A 23,968-nucleotide genomic window follows, 5' to 3' on the forward strand; every position below is an offset into this window, starting at 1 on the left:
TAGTGAGGGGGGTGTTGGAAGATAAGTATTATCTTTTAGGAATATAACTCCTAGGAGGACTCTACACGGAGGAGTAAGAGTCTTACTAGGATTGTGCCACACGAAACCTATAAAAGCTCATAACATCACCTATGGAGAAGTAACACAACTTTGATTCTCGAATACACAGAGTTTTTTGTCTATTTTGCTGACTTAGGCATCGGAGAGGTATCCGGCACACACCCGCCGGCTAGCTCACGTTTGTGTTTTCAGGAAGTAAAGCGATATCGTACGGAGGAGCGCAGAATTGATCAACAGGATTATACGGGAAGAATATTTCGTGCCCGTACAATTGGCGCCGTCTATGGGAAACATCAGACTAGAACAAAACCTCTTGATCAAGCTTCTCCTCTTTATAAGCAATGGCGCACAATGAAGATTTTCTGCAGTCTGCCATCGACGGACAAACACCAAAGGGGGGTGCGAGGCACGAAGGCCTACCTTCTATCCCTCCTATGGTAGACTTGGAGCCACAGCGACAGAATCCCAGTAGGGATGCAAGGGAGAGGTGGCGGACTAACAGCCCCTGTCACTCTCGTTCACAAAGTCCTGACAGACAAAGGCGGAGGATTGATCCTCAAGTTCTGGAGGACCGCGTGAAGGAGCAAGATGAATTGATAAGGAAGATGGCGGCGGACATGGAGGCCATGAAGCACAGATCAAGGGAAAAGGAGTGGCGACAGGAGAGTGGCGCAAAGGCAATGCGACTCCTCGCCACTCAGAAGATCGTAGTAGGCATACCACGACATCGCAAGCAGAGAGTAGAAGCCTCAGGACGAGCGACACTCAATCAAGGACTTCCAGAACTCACCACTCAAGGTCTGAGAGAACGAGATCATTAAGGTCTTACACAGAGGGAAGTACCTATCGGCCCTCACACACGCACCATACATCATCCAGGCAAACGGAGTTGCCTAGATCGTCCGACTTATGGATTGTGTTTAAAGAAAGGGCGCGACAGAAGGAAGATGCTAGGACACGCAATCCACATAGGGTTTCAGCCCTTCAGCGGTTGGCCCCTCGGACGCATGGAAGTGTCGAGGTTGGGATGCCAATACCGCACCTTGCCTACGAACCAACAGATAAAGCGTTAGCAAGACTCCATTGCTCACCGTTCGTTTCGGCAATTGTGAACACACCATTACCCTCAAGCTTCATCCAGCCAAAATTTACCACGTACGAAGGGAAGACAGACCCTTACATGCACCTAAGCCACTTTCGTCAGGTTATGGTAGTATACCGACGGAACGAAGCTTTAATGTGCATCCTCTTCCCATCAAGCCTTGGTGACCTAGGCTTGACTTGGTCCGAAAAACTTCCAGAAGGCAGCATAGCGTCCTGGGCGCAATTGGCGGAGGCATTCGTTACCAGGTTCAGAATGAACACCAAAACCTCGGTGGAAATTGATCAACTGCTCTCCATCGATATGGGCGAAAAAGAGTCATTAAAATCCTACAATAGCCGCTACTGGGAGACCTTCAACCAGATTGGGGACTGCCCCACCAATCTCGCCATCGCACAGTACAAAAGAGGCCTTCCAGTCGGGAACAGACTAAGGGACTCAATCACTATGACACCGCCTCTCATGATGGAGGCCTTAATGGAGAGAGTGCACCAGCACATTCGGGTTGAAGAAGATAGCGCCCGTGCTAAAGCAAAGTCTAGCACGACCGTAGTACCAGATAAAAAGACCGCGGCAAAGGTTAACGCGGTAGAACGTCCGAACAAAAACGGACGAGGCAGACGGGATAACGGAGAAGACCAGGATAAAAGATGGTTGAGAGTCCGCACTGCCATTACCACGGTATTCAAAAAGCCAATCTATCGGATCCCAAGCGAGATACGCGATGAACCTTTCGTCAGATGGCCTGCCAAGCTAGGAGAAGCTCAGAAGGACTACGACAAAAGATCGCGGTGCACATTCTATAAAGAAAAAAGGCACCGCATTGAAAATTGTACACCATTGAGACAGCATTTAGAGGAGTTGGTGGTAGCCGGTCACCTGGATAAATACATTGAAGGAGGGGCGCAGCCAGCCCCCCAGAATGACGATCACCCGAACGGTATGCCAATCGACCCCCTACCTCAAGGCGTGATCAACGTGATTCATGGAGTATTCGAACCTGAGCGCGTATGCGAGCTCAGGGGCATGATAAAAAAGGCTGAGCACTTAAGAGAGGTACTAAGGGCCCAACCTACCATCAAAAAGGGGAGAATAGAGGCCACAAATGTCATGTCTTTTTCAGACAAGGACTTGGAAAGAATATATTGCCCTCACAACGATGCACTGGTCGTCACCCTCCGCATCAAGGACTATGACGTCAAGCGAATTTTGATAGACCAAGGTAGCTCGTGTGAGATCATGTACTACGACACCTTCAAACAACTAAAATTGGAGGACAAAGACTTGGCCCCAGCTGTATCCCCCCTGATCGGATTCAACTCAATGCCAGAATGGCCAGTCGACAAAATCATCCTGCCAGTCAGGGCAGGAAGCGTGACAAAACAAGTGGAATTTTGGGTGTTGAAGGTCCCTTCCACTTACAACATAATCTTGGGAAGAACATGGCTGCATGCCATACGAGCGGTAGCTTCGTCCTACCATCAAGTAATGCGATTCCCCAACGAAACTGGGGTAATTGAAGAGGTCTTTGGAGACCAAATTATGTCCAAGCAATGCTTTGTCACGGTTAATGGCAGCCGCGCTGCCAAGGGATATGTTCATTCAGTGGAAGAACCTGAGAGCAATGAACTGTTCACAAATGTTGGCAAAGCAGCTGATCAAAAAGTGGTGGAAGACTTGGTAGAGGTAAGAATAGATGAAAAGAACCCGGATAAGTTCTTTTTGCTCGGTTCGTCGTTATCCAGCACTGAGAGATTAGAGGTCTTGGAATTCTTGACCTCTAACATCGAAGTGTTCGCCTGGACACCCTATGACATGCTAGGCATTGATCCAAACTTCATCTATCACCAACTCAATGTCCACCCATCCACCAGACCAATCATTCAGCGCACTCGCAGATCGGCACTCCACCACGCCGAGATAGTGGCAGAAGAAGTGGGAAATCTGCTAGAGGCAGGAGCTATCAGAGAGGTGCACTACCCCAGATGGATCTCCAACACAGTCGTGGTGCCAAAAAAGAATGGCAAATGGTGTGTCTGCGTCGACTATAAGACAGTCAACAAAGCATGCCCAAAGGACAGCTTCCCCCTACCACGGATAGATCAATTGGTAGACCTAACGGCAGGGCACAACCGACTTAGCTTTCTGGATGCGTACAGAGGCTACCTTCAGATCACCATGTACGAACCAGACCAGGAGGTCCTTTACAACTCCAAGAGGACTGTATTGCTACAAGGTCATGCCCTTTGGCCTAAAGAACGCAGGGGAAACATTCCAGAGAATGGTCACCAAGATGTTTGAGCCATTGTTAGGCAAAACAATGGAAGCTTACATCGACGATATGGTGGTCAAAAGTAAGGATGAGAACGACCATCTAAGGGACCTAGGTTAGATGTTCCAGATTTTGAAGAGACACAAGTTGTGCCTTAATGCATCTAAGTGCCCGTTCGGTGTAGGATCTGACAAATTCCTGGGCTTCCTGGTGACCAACCGGGGTATAGAGGCAGTCCCCTCCCAGATCAAAGCTATTCAGGACCTGGAGAGGCCTAACTCAGTAAAAGAAGTGCAGCATCTCACCGGCATGGCAGCTGCACACAACCGATTCATTAGCTGGTTGTCAGACAGACTACGACCATTTTTTCTAGCATTGAAAGCCAAGTTCGAGTGGGACGAAGAATGCGACCATACTCTGAAAAACTTGAAAGAATACATGTCTTCTCCACCGCTTCTTGTCACCCCAATACCTGGAGAAGAACTCTTCCTGTACCTAGCAGTCTCTCAGCACGTAATTAGCGCAGTGTTGGTCCGTGCAGAAGGAATCCAACATCTGCCCATCTATTATGTCAGCAAGACATTGCTGGACGCCGAAACAAGGTACTTGCCACTGGAAAAACTGGCCTTGGCCTTGATGATGGCCTCAAGGAAGCTGTCGTACTACTTTCACGCCCACACCATAATCGTCCTCACAGCTTTCCCATTAAAAGCTTTGTTTGAGAGGGCGAACTTTTCTGGGCGAATCTTGAAGTGGGCAGTAGAATTGGGACAATTCGACATCAAGTTCTAACCCAGAACCGCGATAAAGGCCCAAGCTTTGGCAGACTTTGTCGCCGAATTCACCTCAGGAAGTCATCATATCTGCCCAGTCGACCTGACTGACACAACCGAACTAAGGATGGAAGTTGACGCCGGAATAGCGCAACCCCTAGTGCAGGATACTTAGTCAGACCCCAAGGCAGACCAAAGTAAAGAAAACAAGGAAGAAGCGAACCATGCTATACCAAGCCAAGACTCACCAACAAATAAAGACTTGGTACAATCAGATAACGAGGGACAGACAGCAACCATGGACCTTGAAGAAAAAACCAGCAACATTCTTGACCTCGTGACATTATCTGACCCCTCCACTTGCTGGAAGTTGTTTGTCGGAGAGATATGGAAGCTCTTCGTAGATAGAGTATCCAACCGGCACGGCGCAGGACTCGGCATAGTCCTCATCTCACCGGACGGCCTAGTTGTGGAGCAAGCAATCAACCTTGGCTTCCCAGCATCAAACAACGAAGCGGAGTATGAAACGCTTCTTGCAGGTCTCAAATCAGTATCCTACATGAAGGCCACCGAGCTAATGGTTTACAGCGACTCACAGCTGGTGGTAAACCAAATTTCAGGCGACTACGAAGGATGATAGGATGGCTAAGTATCAAGACTTAGTCAGAAAAGAGATCAAGAAATTTGAAGTAGTGAGGATAGAACAGATTGGCAGGGAGAAAAACAGCAGAGTAGACAAACTAGCAGGCTTTGCTTCAATGGCAGATACATCCATCCCTCATCCGTTGCTAATTGACTACTTACCAAGACTAAGCATTGAAGACCCCGAAGCAGAAGAGGTATGTTGCGCCGAACTAGACCCCTCATGGATGGATCCCATCATACTATTCTTAAAAGATGGCGTCTTACCAGAAGAAAAGAAAGAAGCCAACAAAATTAGGGCAAAGTCATAGCGATTTTGGCTCTCCCCATCTATGGCATTGTACAAAAAGTCATTCACAAGACCTTATCTAAAGTGTGTCCACCCCAGCAAAGTGGAAGCATTCTTGTTTGAGATACACGAAGGCGTGTGCGGAAGCCACCAAGGAGGAAGATCGTTAGCTTATAGAGCCATTTCACAAAGATACTGGTGGCCATACATGCAAGCAGACTCGGAGAAGTATGTGAAGAAGTGCGAGAAATGTCAGAAGTTCGCACACCAAATACATCAGCCAGCCAGAGAGCTCCTACCATTGACCAGCCCATGGCCTTTCGCAATGTGGGGCTTGGACATAGTAGGACCCATTCCAACAGCACCCGGAAACAGAAAGTTCTTTCTCGTAGCAACGGACTACTTCACAAAGTGGATGGAAGCAGAAGCATTGGCATCAATCAAGGAAAAAGATGTGAAGAAGTTCGTCTGGCAGAATATCATCACACGGTTCGGCATACCTAAGGCACTAATATCAGACAATGGCACTCAGTTCGACGACAAAATTTTTAGAGGCTTTTGTGAAGAATACAAAATAGAGTTCTATAATTCTACACCGGCATATCCCCAAGCCAACGGCCAGACGGGAGCATCAAACAAGGTCATCTTGGATGGACTGAAGAAAAGGTTAGAAAGAGCAAAAGACAAATAGGTTGAGGAACTTCCTCATGTTTTATGGGCTTACCGCACCACACCTCGACGATCAACAGGAGAAACACCATTCTCCTTAGCCTACGGCATGGAAGCAGTAATCCCGCTGGAAGTTGGCCTCCCCACAATTAGAAGCGAAAATTTTGATCCAGACTTGAATGGAGAAGCCATAGCATTGGAGCTCGACCTCGCCGAAGAAAGAAGAGAAAAAGCACTGGTTCACATTACCTCATACCAACAAGAGTTATCCAGGAAACACAACAAGACAGTACATCCAAGACAATTCAAAATCGGAGATTGGATACTACGCAAAGTAATGGGAAACACCTTGGTCCCAGGAGATGGCAAATTAGGGCCTAATTGGGAAGGACCTTACAAAGTGGTCGAATTAGCAAGAAAAGGTGCTTACCACTTGGAAGACGAAGACAGCAAAGCAATTTCCAGACCATGGAACACTGCCAATCTCAAACTATTTTATTTTTAGCTTTACTTTAAAATACTTGTAATTTTTCTTTTCCCCAATAAAACAAGTATTTTTCTTTTCAGCATCAGTGTTTTTATTCTGTAAAAGTTGTTTTAGTAGGCTAGGGGCATTGAAAGCATAGTTGGCCGGAAAAACCAACTTAGAGGTTGGTTGGAAAAACCAACACCTTTCCTAAGCGCAGGATAAGGATCTAGGCTGCAGGACGTTTGGTCGAAATAACCAAACACTTTACTTTAGGTTGGCTGGGAAAACCAATCTAAAGGTTGGCTGGAAAAACCAACACCCTCCTAAGCCCAGGATAAGGATCCAGGCTGTAGGATGTTTGGTCGGAATAAACCAAACACTTTACTTTAGGCTGGTTGGAAAAACCAACTTAGAGGTTGGCTAAAAAAACCAACACCCTTCCTAAGCCCAGGATAAGGATCCAAGCTGCAGGACGTTTGGTCGAAATAAACCAAACACTTTACTCTAGGTTGTCTGGAAAAACCAATCTAGAGGTTGTCTGAAAAAACCAATCTAGAGGTTGGCTGGAAAAACCAACACCCCTCCTAAGCCCAGGATAAGGATCCAGGCTGCAGGCCGTTTGGTCGGAATAACCAAACACTTTACTCTGGGTTGGCTGAAAAAACCAATCTAGAGGTTGGCTGGATTAAACCAACTCTTAGTACTCTTTAGCCGAAGTAAGGATATCGGCTAAAGAGTGGTTGGCTGGATTAAACCAACTCTTAGTATTCTTCAGTCGAGATAAGGATCTCGGCTAAAGAATGGTTGGCTGGATTAAACCAACTCTTAGTACTCTTCAGCCGAAGTAAGGATATCGGCTAAAGAATGGTTGGCTGGATTAAACCAACTCTTAGAACTCTTCAGCCGAGGTAAGGATCTCGGCTAAAGAGTGGTTGGCTGAACTAAACCAACTCTTGGTACTCTTCAGTCGAAGTAAGGACATCGGCTAAAGAGTGGTTGGTTGGATTAAACCAATTTTTAGTATTCTTCAGCCGAGGTAGGGATCTCGGCTAAAGAGTGATTGGCAAGTATACTTATAGTTGCAATGTTAAGACCGGGATAAAGTATCTCAGCAAGAGAATGTTGAACCTCATGCAAGACATCAGTTAGAAAGTAAAAGTACAAGCATAAAGATCAACCGAAATTGCAATGTTAAGACCGGGATAAAGTATCTCGGCAAGAGAATGCTGAACCTCATGCAAGACATCAGTTAGAAAGTAAAAGTACAAGCATAAAGATCAACCGAAATAAGAGTTTGAACAAAAAAGAAGCATTCATTCAAAGTTCACAAGTACAGAAGGATGTTACTTTAGCCCGGTTACAATTGCCCAAAGGTTAAAAAAAAAAAAGGTACAGAATCAAGCAAAAAGGTCGTCTATTTCCGCGTCAAGTACAACTCGGAGTCCGGTTTCATCTGGTAGCCCGGTCTCATCTGGTATCTCGATCGTCAGATCTTCAACCGGTGGCTCCAACTCAGTTGACTGAACAACAGGTTCATTATCGATCGGGGCATTATTTAGAACGACCGGAGCATTGTCTGGCTCGGTTTCTTCTTCATCATCCTCAAACTGAAGAAACTGTTGCTGAACAGGCGCAGCGTACTCCGTCATCGAACCCGAGATAAAATACGGAGGAGGGTTGAAAATCTCGGTCTCTGGTTCATGACCGAGCTGGGCCACGGCCGCCCTCCATCCGCATTTAAAGAACAAGTCTTTGGCTGCCTCACATTTCTTAATGTAAAGAGCCTCCCCCTCGTTGAAACCTTGAGCATCCGCGTCATCTGCCTTCTTTTGCAGCTCGGCGATCTCAGCGTTCTTCTTGCCTTCAAACTTGGTCAGCTCACGCAGGTATTTATCTTTCATCACAGTTAGGGACCTTTGTTTATCAGCATTAGCCGAGGTAACTAGTTCGGTCAGACGGGTGACCTCGGCCTCTAGCTCGGCGGTCTTCTGTTGAGATGCTTCTAGCTCGGCCGTTTTGGCTTCAGCTTCTGCCATGGCCTGCCTTGTTGTTTTCCTTAGTTCCAACACTCACTTGTGAGCGATGTGGTTTTTCTGTATGGCCTGTAAAAGGATGGTAAGACACTTTTTCAGTATAACCGAGCTGAAAGTTGGACAAATTTCTTTAGAAAAAATAAAGTAAAAGGGCAACTTACCAGCACCATGAATTTTGTGGACGAACAAAGGGCCTTTTGCTCGGTCAGGTGGTCGTGGTGCTCCATATCCGCTGGAAGGCAAACACTTTTGGCAAGATTGAATGCCATTAAGTGATCTTTTTCAGCAACCACTGAGTCAGTGTCATGAATAGCTCGGTTCTGGAAAGTGATTTTGGGAGCCCACTTGGAGGAGCTAGCCCGGTTGGAACGCTCCGGTTGCGGGCTCAGCAGAGGGCTTGGTGGTAGAATGGTTTCGTCTTCATCGACAAGGCGTTGCTCAGTTAGGGTACTCCGGGCACGCTTGTTTGGACGAGAAGAGGGTTGTTAAGATGGAAGAGCTACCACGGCCTCAGTGGATTGACCGATTTGTGGTACCCCGGCTTGGTATGTTTCGGTTAGCAGGGCCGTTACTCTATTCCTCTTTGCCATTTCTTGTTCAGCGGTAGTTTGGACCAAGTTAATTTGAGGCAATGATGGATCCAGTTCAGGAGAGGCTTCTAGCAAGAAGTCTATTACTCTGGCTTTTCGTCGGCTGCGATATCTATACATCGGTTCAAAATTTAGTAGCTTGGCCCAACTTCTTTCAGGATATCATAGTGCGGCACGAAGTACGCCTAAGTTGGGGTAGCTATACAGTGATTTGAGATGGGCTGAATCTGCAGAAAGAAGACAAACAGTTAGTCTGGTTCAGGAAGTGGAACCGAGGTAAAATAAAACATGCAATAGAGCCGAGGCAATTATATCGGTGGTCCCTTTATTCCAATTTATTCGGTCACCAGGAATCTGGGCTCCTTGGTCTTCGAAGTTCCCAGAAACGCAGAAGAAATCATCGTCGTTTAAATATTTATCTGGGATATCTTTGATTATTTTTTCTCGGTGGCGTCGTATTCTTAAATAATAAACCCAGCCATCTTCTTTTGAGCCTATGGAGTATTGATGGAAAAGCTCGACTAAGCCGAGGTTAAGGCCAGCCTGACGGTTTAGCTCGGCTATGCCATTTATTATACGATATGAATTTGTGGAAAGTTGGGTAGGACAAAGGTTGGTTTGTCTAAGGAATTCACAGAGTAAGGGCTGTACAGGGAAACGTAAACCGCACTCCACAATGGAAATAACGTTAAAGGGGACAAAACCTTGTTTTCCCCAGGGGACGGTGTCTAGCTCGGCTAAAGAAAGGTGGACATCATCTGGGATTTGATAGTCCTTGCAAAATTCAGCTATTGCACCAGGTGAGTTAACTAAAAACCTATACTTTCCCATTTATGGTCTAAGTTATGAATAAATTATACTCGAGTGTTAGCTCGGTCGAAGGATGATGTCGAGTAGCTCAGTTTAGCGCTCAAAGGAGTACCTGGGCAACCTAAGTCTGCAAAGTGAAGAACAAAGGTGTTAAGCACAGATCATTGGACCGTGCTAAAAGAAACACAGGCAAGTTAAATGAAGTCCTAGCTCGACTATGAGAATTGCTTCGTGTCTTAGCTCGGTTTGAGGAAGGGGTCTGTTAGCTCGGTGTGAACAACGGATTTGTTAACCCGGTTGAGCCTCTAGGGGCAGCATTCTTAGTTTGGTCTGAACTAAGAAAGCTGGTTTAGCCCCAAGTTGTAGCTCGGTCATGGTTGAAACTTTCAAGCACACTTGCGTAGACTTAGTACGGTTTGTTTGCCCGTCTAAATTAAAACAAAAGATGGTTTGACTTGTTGAAACTACGGGTATATCAAATGATAAGTTCGGTTGGATAGTCTGGCTAGATTGACAGCAACTACAAACAACTTTTTAGTTCGGTTATATTATGATTTTGGATCAAATACAGGTGGTTCTATTACTAAGTTTTTTTTCCAGAAAAACGCATGACCAAGCGGAAAATGTGTTTCGCAAAAAACACGAAACAATATGCCATGGATTGTAAAAAAACAAGTACGAAAACGAAAACAAGACAGATTTGAGTAGCTTACTAGGTCAAGAGGAGGAAAATGAAGATGGAAGCAAAGGCAGTGAAGAACACGAACTCAGCAAGCTCACGGTTGAGGAGTTTTAGAGACTGGCAAGAGAAAGAAGGTAAAAAATAAGTGAATGATTCACAGCATTAGGGTTTGTTTTGTGAAAAGAGAAGGGAAAAAGGCGGGAATTGTTCAAAAAACGCGAGGTACGAAGACGGCGTGACAGCTGCCTTCAGCCAATGAGAGTATGCCACGTATCCTTAGAATAAGAAGCGATTCAGTTGCTGTGACTGAAGAGACGTTTTGACCGGACAGGTACGGCCCGGTGTAAATTTAGCTCGGCTAGAAAGGCTTAATAGTTTAGCTCGGTCGTAAGGCTAAAGTTTTTAACCCGGCTTATAGGCAGGTAATCCCTATCATGCTGCGCAGATGGAATTAAGAGGCAATTGAGAGGGTAATTTATATGAAAATTGGGCCGAGCTGGGTAATGGGCCGTTATGGGCCACAGTACGAAGGGCTGAGTAAAAAGGCCTTAAAATTAGTCCGGTCCTAGAAGGCCTTAATTAGTCCGGTCCCAGAGAGCATATTGTTATCTCGGTCCAGGAGAGCACTACGGATAGCTTGATCGCCAGGTTGCCACATTCAGAGTTAGCCCGGTCATGGAATACCGCAGCTAGCTCGGTCAGAACCATGCTAATTGTCAACCCGGTCTAATCACGCCATGGTCTGTATAGGAGGAACCGAGGTAAGAGCAGTAAAAGGAAGAACCAGACTAGCTATAGTTCGGTATACTCTGCGGCTCAGCATAGCCTTGCTTATCTCGGTCATATTGGAATCCGACCATGGTAAAACCATCTTATTTGGTTTAAGTAATGAAGGGGGTGTTGGAGGATAAGTATTATCTTTTAGGAATATAACTCCTAGGAGGACTCTACACGGAGGAGTAAGAGTCCTACTAGGATTGTGCCACGCGAAACCTATAAAAGCTCATAACATCACCTATGGAGAGGTAACACAACTTTGATTCTCGAATACACAGAGCTTTTTGTCTATTTTGTTGACTTAGGCATCGGAGAGGTATCCGGCACACACCCACCAGCTAGCTCACGTTTGTGTTTTCAGGAAGTAAAGCGACGTCGTACGGAGGAGCGCAGACTTGATCAACAGGATTATACGGGAAGAATATTTCATGCCCGTACAGATCACTTGTGAAGTGTCTGTTTAGTGATACATTTTATACAAATGAGATTATTCTAGTGTCATGATGCAAAAAATAGTATTCATAAAAAAAAACTTAAACAAATCTCGTCTGTAATGAATTCATGACTAGAGTCCACTAATATTGTAGTACTCATATTATTGCAATGAGTATAAGTATAATCGGTCCAGACAAAAAAATAAAAAAACATAAAAAAATGAAACTGAAAATACATGGTAATGAGAAGTCGAACAAATTAAAAAAATTCGGATTAGAGTTACCGGAAATGTATCTTTTATTCGGTAATTGATTACCAGACTTATATTTTTTGTTTGGCAAGATGATGCCAGACTATTTTATTTTGTTTGATTTTGAACCACTGAACAAAAGTCGAACATCAGTTTAGAAAAACGAAACAAAAACCTACCAAATAAATAAAAAAACTCACAATTTCATTTTTTGATGGTTCTTTACCACCATTTCTTTATCCATTGCTTTCTTTAATGATCAAAATACTATGATTCTCACTTTTTGAAAAAAGATGTGTAAGAGAAAAAGAAAATTAAGAAAGGAAAAAGAGAAGTAAGGATTGAAGACGAAGGGGCATAAAGAGATAACAAAATATATTTAATTTTAGTGTTTTGTCCTTAAAGGTAATTTCACACATGGATAACATTTTTTTTTGAGAGGGGGAACTCATATGGTGGGTGTAAAGAGGTAAAGTAGTGGTATAAGTAGAATCATCCTTTCAAAATCTTAAACTAGATCATCAATCTCATTCACTATCTACTACCCAACAATACAATTAAAGTAAAATCATTCAAAATTCTAAACTTTCCTAAAAGTACTTCTTCATTAACTTTTACATTCATCTAAAATGCAATAATAAAATAACAACGGTCCAGGTTTAAAAAAAAAAAAAAATTCTAAGTACAGGTAGGTTCTTGCAGGTGTGAGAACCCGCCCGCAACCCGCAATCATGCCATATTTCAAACAGTATCCATCTACATTGTGTTTGCGAAACCGCCCATTTGTATGCGGATCAGTTCGAATTGTGCAAGTTGTGCGTTTCGGATAATACTATGCTCAACCCTAATTAATATCATTATCATAAAAATTATGTGTTGGTAAAAAAGTACCAAAAAAAGAGAGAATATTCTATTGTAAAAAAAAAAAAAATTTAAAGGTAATTATTTAGTAACAAAACTTTTTAGAAGTGGCACCATGTGGACGTGTAATAATTTTCGAAATCTAAAATTGAGATACAACTGTAAATGAATATATATATTTTTAATTTTTCTTTCTCTATGTTAGACTCTATATTCTGACACATTACACGCCAATACTCATTTCTTTGAAAATATTCTCATTGTTGCATATTCTCATTCATGCACCGTGTAAAAAGTTTCAAATAAATAAATAATTTTATTGCAAAAATATAAAGAAATTAAGGAATAATTATTCGTTGGTCAATCTTCACTGTATTAAGAATAAATTATATTTATATACTCAACAATAAACAGAACACACAAGAAATAAATTAAAAGAAAGAGTTTCCAAAATTTATTTAATTACAAAAACTAAACAGAAAATGAAATAGAAAATGAGAAAATAAAATAAAATTAAGAACAGAAGATACTTACAAAAAATATTTTCTTAGAGTAATCAAGTCTAGTGTTTAACACTGTCTCCTTAAAACAAATTCGTCCTCTCTAGGATGCTTACAGAATTTGGACATCTATCTCCCAAGATGAAATGATCTTCAACAAACAGTAGCAACACTACAAATTATTTGTTCAACGAACACACTTTGTGTTTATACACTTTCTCACAGAAAATTAAATGCAGCAAAATGTAGAGATTAATAATAGCAAAGAAGAACGAAATGTTTCTATGAAAATCCAAATGAGGGACTTGTCTATATATAGATATAAATGTGACTTTTCAGATTTGAATTGAACAGGTAGCAAACTTGTTTGAACAGGTATAATACCTGTTCGGTACAGATTGAACAGGTAAAGAACCTGTTGGGTTTGAAATTTGAACAGATACTGAATCTGTTTGGTTTAAATTCAAACAGATATAAACCTGTTTGGTGCAGGAAAAATCTGGACTTTATTTCAGAATTAATTTTGAAATTTAAATTCTAAAAAAGGTAAGAATTTTAATTTTAGAAAAAATAAAATTCAAAAAGTTTTTTGTCCAAAAAGATAAGCATTGGGCTGGACAAGCCCAATCCAGCTCGATCGACCGGACGGACGTCATGCGTGTGTTTGTTCTGGGTCTAATGGGTCTAGCCCACTTTGCTCATAACTTCTCCTCTACAAAACTTGAGTGACCTAAGCACCCCTTGGGGCCTACCCATGGTTCTAAACCTAAACTTTTTAAATCCACACAAAGTTTGCCTACCAAACCAATGTAGGACAAGCCTTAACTCAATCATTTATGAAAATTCTACCAAACATACCATGTTCATGGAGTCCATTTTGGCATCAATTTTTCATTCACCCGATAATGGTTTTAAGCAACCAAATATACTGCGTGAATCACAATGCGATATAGAATGCGTTACCACTTATGTAACAACCTCGATCTATGATTAACTACTGAACCGTGATTAAGGATGCCTAATAAGTAATTAAGATGAAATTTTGAATTAATTGGATGTGTGTTGCACTCTTTGGGTTTATATCTATTCATGGTAGGAATATCTATTTATATGTCTGTTTTGTTCTGTAAATTGAAGACCTTATTGGCATCTGATCACAAAATTGAATTGATTTATGTGTTATTTGAAATTTTTAGAACATCATGATAGGTTTAATTGAAATTCGATACGAAACGAAATAATTAGAATAATAATGTCTAATTAATTAATTCCTTAATCAAGTCTATATAAGTCCAATAGTTGACTCAAGGATAGGAGATACACATTCATTTCCTCATCCTTGAGCCTAAAAAAACGTGTGAAGAGAGAGACCAAGAGAGAAAGTGCCTTGAGATCAACAAGAGAAAAAAGAATTACAAGCTAATTGTGGAGAAATTGAAGGAACCAAGCTAGATTTGCTAAGATTCATAGGAATTGAGAACTTTCGGTGAGATTTTTACTCCTTAAGCTTCCATTTGACTCACCCATGCAAGAATTCAAGAGAATTTAGTTGCATAATGTAGAGATTGAGCTAGAATGGATGAACTTGGGCCATAACATGCATGCACGCACATTTTCTTATATATTGAGGTTTATTATGAGGAATCTTACATACATGTACAACCTTTACTTTAATTTTGAGAATCCATCTTGTTTTGCATCTTTTTATACCAAATGATCATGTTTTGGAAGCTTTGGAGCCAACCCATTTCATGCATGTTATGTTTTCAAAGAAGTGAGTTTTGTTTTGCACAATTGGCAAGCTTTTGGGCATTGATTTTGCGAAATGATTTTGAATTCCCAATGTTTTACAAGTTTACATATGTTTCCTCAAGTTTTAGGCCCAAAAGGATCTGAATTGTAGCTTTGAAATCGAATTTTGGACTTTGGAGTGCAATTTGGAAATTCTAGAATTCGAACTATCCACTCGAGCGACGGATCTTGCGCTCGAGCGACCACCTTTGTTTTGCACCCCCGCTCGAGCGACCAAAAGTTGGCTCGAGCGTAAATTGCATGCTCCCAGAAGTTTACATGTTTTGCAGACTGCTTGAACGACAAAAGTTGCGCTCGAGCGAAGACTTCAGTCTCACGCTCGAGCGACCATCGAGGATTCGTTGAGTGGAAAAATCAAGCAACCAGTACTTTTGCAAAATTTACAGACCGTTCGAGTGAGGGAAGTTGCGCTCAAGCGATCACTCACATGTTTGGACGTCTGCTCGAGCGAAGGAAGTTGCGCTCAAGCGACATCCTTGTTTTCAACATATTTGACTAAGTGCTTACAAAGGTATTTTTACATCCTCATTGCATCCTAGGCATCCCTAGGCTAAGATTAAGTCACAATAATGATGATAAGACTTAGAAACACACTAAGAATAAAACATAATGAGCTATGTAACTTTCGAATGTGTGTTTCAATACGTATCTGCTATGTGTTTGTATAGGTCACGCGCCATAAGTTGTTTGAACTGTTTGTCTGTCTGCCTTTGGAGCTATCTGTGAGTAATAACTCTGTAAAGTTATGGCCCCGTTTGGTAGAGCTGTGGGAAAGTGATTATAACTTATAACCTAACAGCTTATGGCTTATAACTGTGAATATAAACTGATTTTTGACTTATAAATTAAGCTTCTCATCCCCCACTCAAAGAATAAGTTGATTTTTGACTTACAAAAAGCTATAAGCTATATTGTTAAGCTAAACCAAACACATCAAAATAGCTTAAATTAAGCTAAAAGCTGAAATAAGCTGAAAATAAGCTCTACCAAACAAGGCTTATGTTTGACTTTAATTATTTTCTGATGATTTGAAATGATCAATTTTCTGAAATGCTATGTTTTATATGAATGAATGATTATCTAAGTTTTTGAAATGTATTCGTGGCAACCTTAGCATCATATGATATGCGTTCTTTTACGGGTCATCGGAGTGCCTTTATGGCCGTCCCTTTATGGGTCATCGGAATGCTTTTATGGTCGTTTCTTTATAGGTCATCGGAAATATCTCTGTGCACATGAGTCCTCAGAATGCCTTTATAGCCGTCTCTTTACTGGTCATCGGAATACCTTACGACTGTCCCTTCATGGGTCATCGAATTTGTTAACACTAAGGGATGTACCACGTACTACCATGTGAGATGTAGGAACTTTGGGGATGAATATGATTATGTATATGAATCTGTTTCTACTTTGGTATCTGATGTACAAAGCTCTGTTTCTATATAGACATCAATCAGTAAAACCCTTTATTTTGCTATTATTCACTAGCATTCCGCTCACTATTTATATTATCTATGTAGGTGAGCAGGCGCGAGACTAGGCCTAAGTTGCTGCCTAAAGAGTTTTGGGTTGTCAACCACCCTTTTGAGCCTTCCGAAGAGGTTCCCTTTGAGATCCGATCGAGTTTTTGAGAAACAAGTTTTTGGGACTTTTGTACCTTCTTTATGTTTATGTTTATGTTTATGTTTAGTCGGCTAATGTTTTGGATAATTTCTGTATATATGGTTTTGGTGACGTATGACTAATGTTTATATGTAACATCACTCTTGTGCATCGAAGTTTTAAATTATCTGTCTTATGTACGTCTGCACAGCTCTATGAACTATGTATATTTCAATATTTACTTTCACAACCTCTAATTATATGATATTTTGTTCAGAGGCTTTTGTTAATCCAAAGGTTATTGATCGGTTACGACGCTAAGCCTATAGGGGCATGTTTGGGTCGTGACAACTTAGATCGGCCAACTTTGACGTATGGGCCCCACCTAAAAATTGGACCAAAGTTTAGAAAAAATCTTTTTTTTTCCAAACCAATTTTCAAACCATTTCTTACAATATTTAGTAGCAATTTTTTTTACAAGTGGCATCATACACGTAATAATTTTTTTAAAATTAAAATTGAGATATAACGGCAGATGAATATAAATCTCTTCAATTTTTCTCCTTTTTTTTTTTTTGGGTGAATTTTTCCCCCTTTATTCAACATAAGACTCTCTGTAGTCTCAATCACACTACAAATCTGAGAATATTTTCATTGATGCATATTCTCATTCATGCACCATCACCACAAAGTTTTTAAAAATAAATAAATAATTTTATATTAAAATATATGGAATATCGTTGTCCTATGCGGCCCACAAGGCTGGCTGTTAGTGATTCATCCCCCGAAAATGGGGGAGCCCGAATCCCCCTAATTTTCATTTCAGGTAAAAAAAAAAAAAAAAAAAAGGAAAAAAGAAAGAAAAAAAGAAAACAGTTTCCAAAATTGAAAATTAAGGGGATTAGGGGGCAACTTTTTAGGGATACAAATCATTTCCCTATTAACAATTCAAATACTATTTGTTGTAATTTGTTTTAGTTTCTCTCCAAATAAAATTAATTAAAAAAATTTGAGTACTTACCTACAAAATTGTATACGTATTGCCTGTTGTCATCATCACATGTTCTTTTGTCTTCATCTCCTCTGCATTTTCTAGTATTCTTACCCGAATGATTTACGAACAGAATTTTTATTCATAAAAATAATATGTTAGTAATATTTTTGAAAGTATAATTATTCATGATAGATGTTTTAATTTAAAATAAAAAATAATATTATTCTGTATAAAAATTCTGATCGGTACCTTCCAATTTTTATTTTTTTTAAACAGCAATGCTACATCCCACTAAAAGTGATGCTCTAAAGCACCACTAATGAGTTGACACTCACTTTTTTAAATAAAAAAAATAAAAAAAGACACAAAAATATTGTAACAGTGGATCCACATCATTAGTGGTAGCACTAATTAGTGCTCTCACTATTTTTTTTTTTTTTTTAAATACCTCCAACACAGGCCTTGATTAGTAACTATTATAGAGAGAGAGAGAGAGAGAGAGAGAGAGAGAGAGAGATTTATGATGGAAGTGGTTGAAGAGGTTGTGATTGTTGGAGCTGGGATCGGTGGCCTCGCAACATCCTTGGGACTTCACAGGTGATAAATAAAAAGCTATGCTTGCTTTAGTTGTTTCTTTTGGTTTTTTTGGGTCAGTCACATCCGTACAAGTAGTAATTTTTACTTATGATTAATTTAATTTTCATAATTTTAATTATATAAATTTTATTTTTGAAATTTTCATATTCTATTAATTTAATTCAATTACAAAATCAATAAATAAAATAATCTCTTCAGTCTTTTTGAGATTCACTTTAAATTAGAAATAAATGATTTATTTGCTTTTATATGGATTATTTTCTACTCAATTTAATTAATGCTATTAATTGACATAGAACTAATACAATTGAGTGGTGTTTTGGAAATAAGTTAAAAAAACTAGCCTTTTGACATTTTAACTTTTCTATACAAAAAGTCACAAAAAAATTAATTTTTTTTATACAAAAAAGTCACAAAAAATTTAAAAAGTCAAAAAAATAGATTTTAACCAACTTTTTAAAGTACTCTGTTGTGACTAAGAGCAGAATTACATGGACCATAACTATAATTTGTCCCTTTTTTTTTTTTCAAAAATGAAAATAATAAAAAATTCGAGAAACACCCACAATTTTCATTACTATGATTTTTTATTTTTAGAATTTCTTAAAAAGTGTGATATTTACAGATTGGGAATAAGGAGCTTGGTATTGGAGTCATCGGCGAGTTTGAGAGCAACAGGGTTTGCATTTACGACATGGGCCAACGCTTGGAGGGCTTTGGATGCTCTCGGCATCGGCGACTCCCTCCGCCAACACCACCACCAGATGCTCGGGTCTTTTTTCTCTCTTCGTCCTACTCTCTCACCTTTGCCTTTGAATTTTGAAATTTTTATTTTGATTTTGATTTAATGATCGAGAAATGGGCTTAGACAAATCCATTGAACCCACCCCAGACTTGTAAGTTCGAGATTGCTACCTCCTCAACCAATAGATTTGATGAAATAGTGCTCAAAAGCTATCTCCAATCTAATCTTTTAGCCAATTATTCATCAAATCAATGGAGTCATATTTTTTTTTAGGAACAATTATAAAAAAAAAAAAAAAAAAAATCAGATTGGAGTCATTTAACAAAATAAATATGAGTTTTAAATTTTGTTAATTTAAATTCTAACCTTTATATATATTTTTAATTTAAATTATTTGCTTATTTCCGTTAATAGAAAAAAAAAACCAAATTAAATTTTTTGAATTTAAATTGATAAAGTTAAAATTTTATTTTATTATATCGATCAAATTTGAAATATTTTTTAAGAACCTGATATTTTTTAAGATTTTATAAAATAATTTTGTCTGATTCAAAAAAATTTCGGTCCCCAACACGGAGAAATTTTAATTTTCACAAGAAAATTTCTCTAATATAACCACAGAGAAATTTCGAGACAACTTAACTAATAAAAACAATTTTTGGACTTCTCCTTCTTCACAAAGTTGGAGACGGGATGTTTTACTAATTTTCTCAATTAAATTTAGTTTTTTTTAAATCAAATTGAGAAGTGATCAAATATTTAATGAATTTGATAAATTTTTTAAAAATATTGGTGATAGATTTTTTTTCATCAAATTTTATGAAATAGGAAATGGGAAATTTGGGGGAGTAACCACCTGCTGCTACTCTCCCTTCTCTCTCTTCATCCAACTCACCCTTTGCCTTTTCCACTATCTCCTTCTGAATTTTTTGATCTTGATTTTAATGATGGAGAACTCGGCTTAGACAAATCCTTTGAACCCATAAGTTTGAGATTGGGCATCTCCAATCCTTGGTCCTTTCTTTTATCAAATTTAAATTCGATGAAAAAGTATTCAAAAATCATTTCAAATTCTTTCATCAAATATTTTTTTTTATCCCTACCCTAGCATTGCTCAATCAAAGGAGAGTATTTTTTTTTTTTTTCAAATTGAAAAGTCATCAAATCCTTGGTCAAATTTGAATTTGATAAAAATTTAAGAGGACACGAGAGATTTTTTTTTCTCATCAAATTTGATGAAATGGGAAATTTGGGATAAGAGAGGAAATTATGAAAATTTGATGAAAAGATTGGAGCAGTTTAGTATCAAGTCAAACTTTTTACTCAAATCTAGAATCAAATTAGACGAAAAAATTGATGAAGGGCCGTTTGGTGTAGTTTTTGTACAATTTTTTTTGTTTACAATTTATAGGCAGAAATGACTTAAAATTGATGAAGGGCACTTTTTAAATTTGGGATTTGTTCAGCTATTACTTAAATAAATTTTAAAAAATGAATTATGCGAGAGAGGAGTGTTTTGGGTTATACTTTCTGATCATATTTTAACTTATAATAAAGTTTAACTAAATACATTGTTTTTGTTGTCTTTGTTAGCCCTTGGTAAAGTTTTCTGCTCACAGCAAACACTAAACAAGATTTAATTGTTTTTGTTCTCTTAGTTAGCCCTTGGTCAAGTGTTTTTGTTAGTGAGTGGCTGGGGGGGAGAGTTGTCAGGGTTGTTGGAGGCAGAAGAGTTGTCTCAGGTGAATAAACAATTAAAACTGTTTTTAAAATAGGAGAAAGTACTACAGTATATTTTAATTTTGTAATTTTAAAAACTATCGTTATTTGTTGGCAACAAAAATATAGTTATAAATTTTGAGTTTATCACATTTTATTAGGGTAATGGGTGAATGATTTGGTTCACCCATTACTCCTTTTTATTTGATATTTGTTCAGCTATTACTTTTGACCATGTTTATTGGCAATTGAACCGAGTATTGTGTTTAGGTGATATTATTATTTGTAATATGATTTTCTCTATCTTTCCACAATGTTGCTTTTAATGAATGTTTATCAATTATGTGTGTTTTTTGGTTTTTATATATTGATTACAGAATAGTGGCTGCATCCTCAAGCACAAAACTTGCTATGGCAGAAACGTCATTTAAGACCGAAGAGGCAAAGTAAGTGTTACATGGTGAAGATTATTATATACACATATCTGCATACCATAGTGATTGTTTTGAATTTCAGAAGGGTGAAGATCATGATGCATTTCCTATGATCCATTGTAAATATAAGTAATAAAATTATTTTGTAACAGTTTAAGTATTTAAATAAGATAGTGACTTACAAATTTCACAGTTTTAAAGCAGGTAATACATATCTCATCACTTACCATATATATATATACATATATATTTATGTATGTCAGATGTCAGGGTCTTCCATTTGGCAATCTTAATCCCTTGACTTCTTAGTGAGCGGTAAAGGTTCTGATTAATTGAGTTATCCCCAATCAATTAATATTTGTAATATTTGCTTGCATTTGACCTACTTATAAAAGAGAGTCTAGCCAAACATAAAAAAGGTTGTTAAAAATATAAATATTGAAATTCTCTCCCTTCCTAATAAATTTACTTTTACATGAGATGTTGTTTAACCATTTAACATGATGTGCAGTGGAGGCCATGAAGTTCGATGCATGAAAAGGAAGATGTTACTAGAAACCCTTGAAAAGGAGCTTCCACATGGCACCATCAGGTACTCCGCCAAAGTAATTTCAGTAGAGGATTCAGGCTACTTCAAGCTGGTCCATATTGCTGATGGGTCTGTCATCAAAACCAAGGTGCTGATTGGGTGTGATGGAGTGAATTCGGTGGTGGCACAATGGTTGGGCTTCAAGAAGCCAGCTTTTGTGGGCCGATCTGCCATTAGGGCCCAAGCAATCTACAAAGGCAATCATGGGTTTGAGCCCAAATTCTATCAATTCTCTGGAAATGGTGTGAGATCTGGTTTCCTCCCTAGTGATGATGACGTTGTGTATTGGTTTTTAACCTTCACTCCCTCATCCAAAGGTGAGAATTCCTTCATCCCATACTAGGTTTCTTTGAACATGAAAGCAGAAAATATGTTGCATGCTCTTGGGATATTATCCTAACAATTCGTCTAAGGAACTATAAATTTATGTGGGCCCTAATTAGGAGCCAAAAATTCATGTGAACCTTGTGTCTCAGGTTAACGCTGAACATTCATGTGGAGTCTTCTGTGAGACTCACATGAAGACTTTGCATGAATTTGCAGTCCCTGAGGCTATTAGGATAATGCACCAAACTGAATTGTTTTCCTTTGTACAAGCTAGTTAATAATCTTATATTAGGCTATAATACCAAAAAAATATGTGATAGATTTAGATTACAAAATGATATGACAGATTTGTGTCTTAACATTACGAATAAAAATGCTATTACACAAGAGATTATTCAGTGCTCCTGAAGCATGGTTAGTGATACTCAAAAGTGAATGCGACTAATGAATTTAGTCCAATAACGTAGGGTTGTGACATGGTTCTATTGGTATGAAGCAATGCTTTTGTAGCTTACAATTTTTAGAATGTAATTGTTACATTGTCTAGTTAAATATTGCATATGAAAACTATGTAAGGTTAGAATTTCCTTAACGTTTTATTGGCATGTTTCCATAAAATGTGGTATACTCATTATTGTTTGTCATTGAACTTGTTGTGGACTTCATTGAATGATATAGATAAAGAGGTAGAGGAGAACCCTGCTAAGATGAAGGAATTTGTATTGAGCAAGCTTGGCAAAGTACCTGACCAAGTAAAGACCACTGTAGAGATGACTGAACTGAATAATATTATGTGCTCTTCATTAAGACTTAGACATCCATGGGAGCTACTATGGGGAAATATAAGCAAGGGCAATGTCTGTGTCCTCGGCGATGCATTCCATCCAATGACACCGGACCTTGGCCAAGGCGGGTGCGCAGCATTAGAAGATGGTGTTACTTTGGCAAGGTGTCTAGCCAAAGCCTTATTGGAAAAACCTAATGTTGAACCAAATGAGAATACTGAAAAGGAAGAGTATAAGAGGATTGAGATGGGATTGAAGAAGTTTGCCAAAGAGAGGAGGTGGAGAGGCTTTGATCTCATTACTACAGGTTATATGGTTGGTTTGATACAACAGAGTGATGGGGTTGTGATGAGCTTCTTGAGAGATAAAATGTTGGCTCCATTCTTGGCTAGTTTGTTGTTGAAGAAGGCCAAATTTGATTGTGGCAAACTGAGTGTTTAGGGCAATATTGTTCAAGCCAACTGCTAGGCCGAAGCCAACCACCTCAGTGGGCTTCAGCTAGATAGTTGGCTTTGAACATCATTTTTAGAGTTTGATGCAAGTACTTGTCCTCTTTTGAGTTCTCTGATATTAATATTTTCAGTATTAATATGTCTTAGTCTCGTAAGAATTGTTTTTGTGACTAAAACAGTATTTTATGTGATGTGACGTCTAAGTTTAAATTTTATCATTGCATTATGAATTTCTTTGTTTCTCCATGTTTGGTTGAGTTTTCAAAGAAGCACTGGAATGATATTTAATCGGTTTATATAACAGTCACAGAATTTATTTGCAATTATTGATAAATTATTGACATTAACTTGTCTACAAGTATTGAATTTTGACAGTTAAATTTGAAAGTGTAAAACGAAAAGTAAAATTTGAAATAAATTATGAGAGTTCATGGTATAATTTATCATTTTTTAATTCTTAATTTCTTACAGAGTTTATAAATTTAAAATTTGTTTGAAAACCTACTTTACACATTCTAAAGAAACATCTCCAAATCTATTTCTTTCTTTTTCATCATCCTCCCTCTTCTGCTGCTTCATCTATGGCACTTTGTGAAGGATGGTTCTTGGTTTTGACGAAGTTGGGCAATGGTGGTCATGACGGTCCAGCGGGCATGACGGTTCTCACAATGATGGTGGTCGTGGAGCTTGATGGTAGT

At 39.0% G+C, this 23,968-nt stretch overlaps 1 protein-coding gene across 1 annotated transcript; it reads left to right on the top strand.

Annotated features, from left to right (window-relative positions):
- The first annotated feature begins 17,666 nt into the window (after positions 1-17,666).
- Positions 17,667-23,500, top strand: LOC114286255 (monooxygenase 2). Its single transcript, XM_028229382.2, has 5 exons — positions 17,667-18,219; positions 18,845-18,991; positions 21,061-21,129; positions 21,629-22,023; positions 22,712-23,500. The coding sequence occupies exons 1-5, from the start codon at positions 18,143-18,145 to the stop codon at positions 23,257-23,259; spliced, it is 1,236 nt and encodes a 411-aa protein (XP_028085183.2). The 5' UTR covers positions 17,667-18,142; the 3' UTR covers positions 23,260-23,500.
- Positions 23,501-23,968: the final 468 nt, after the last annotated feature.

This window comes from Camellia sinensis, chromosome 2 (genome assembly GCF_055761805.1).
Source record: "Camellia sinensis isolate YWXY chromosome 2, ASM5576180v1, whole genome shotgun sequence".
In the NCBI taxonomy this organism is placed as follows: domain Eukaryota; kingdom Viridiplantae; phylum Streptophyta; class Magnoliopsida; order Ericales; family Theaceae; genus Camellia; species Camellia sinensis.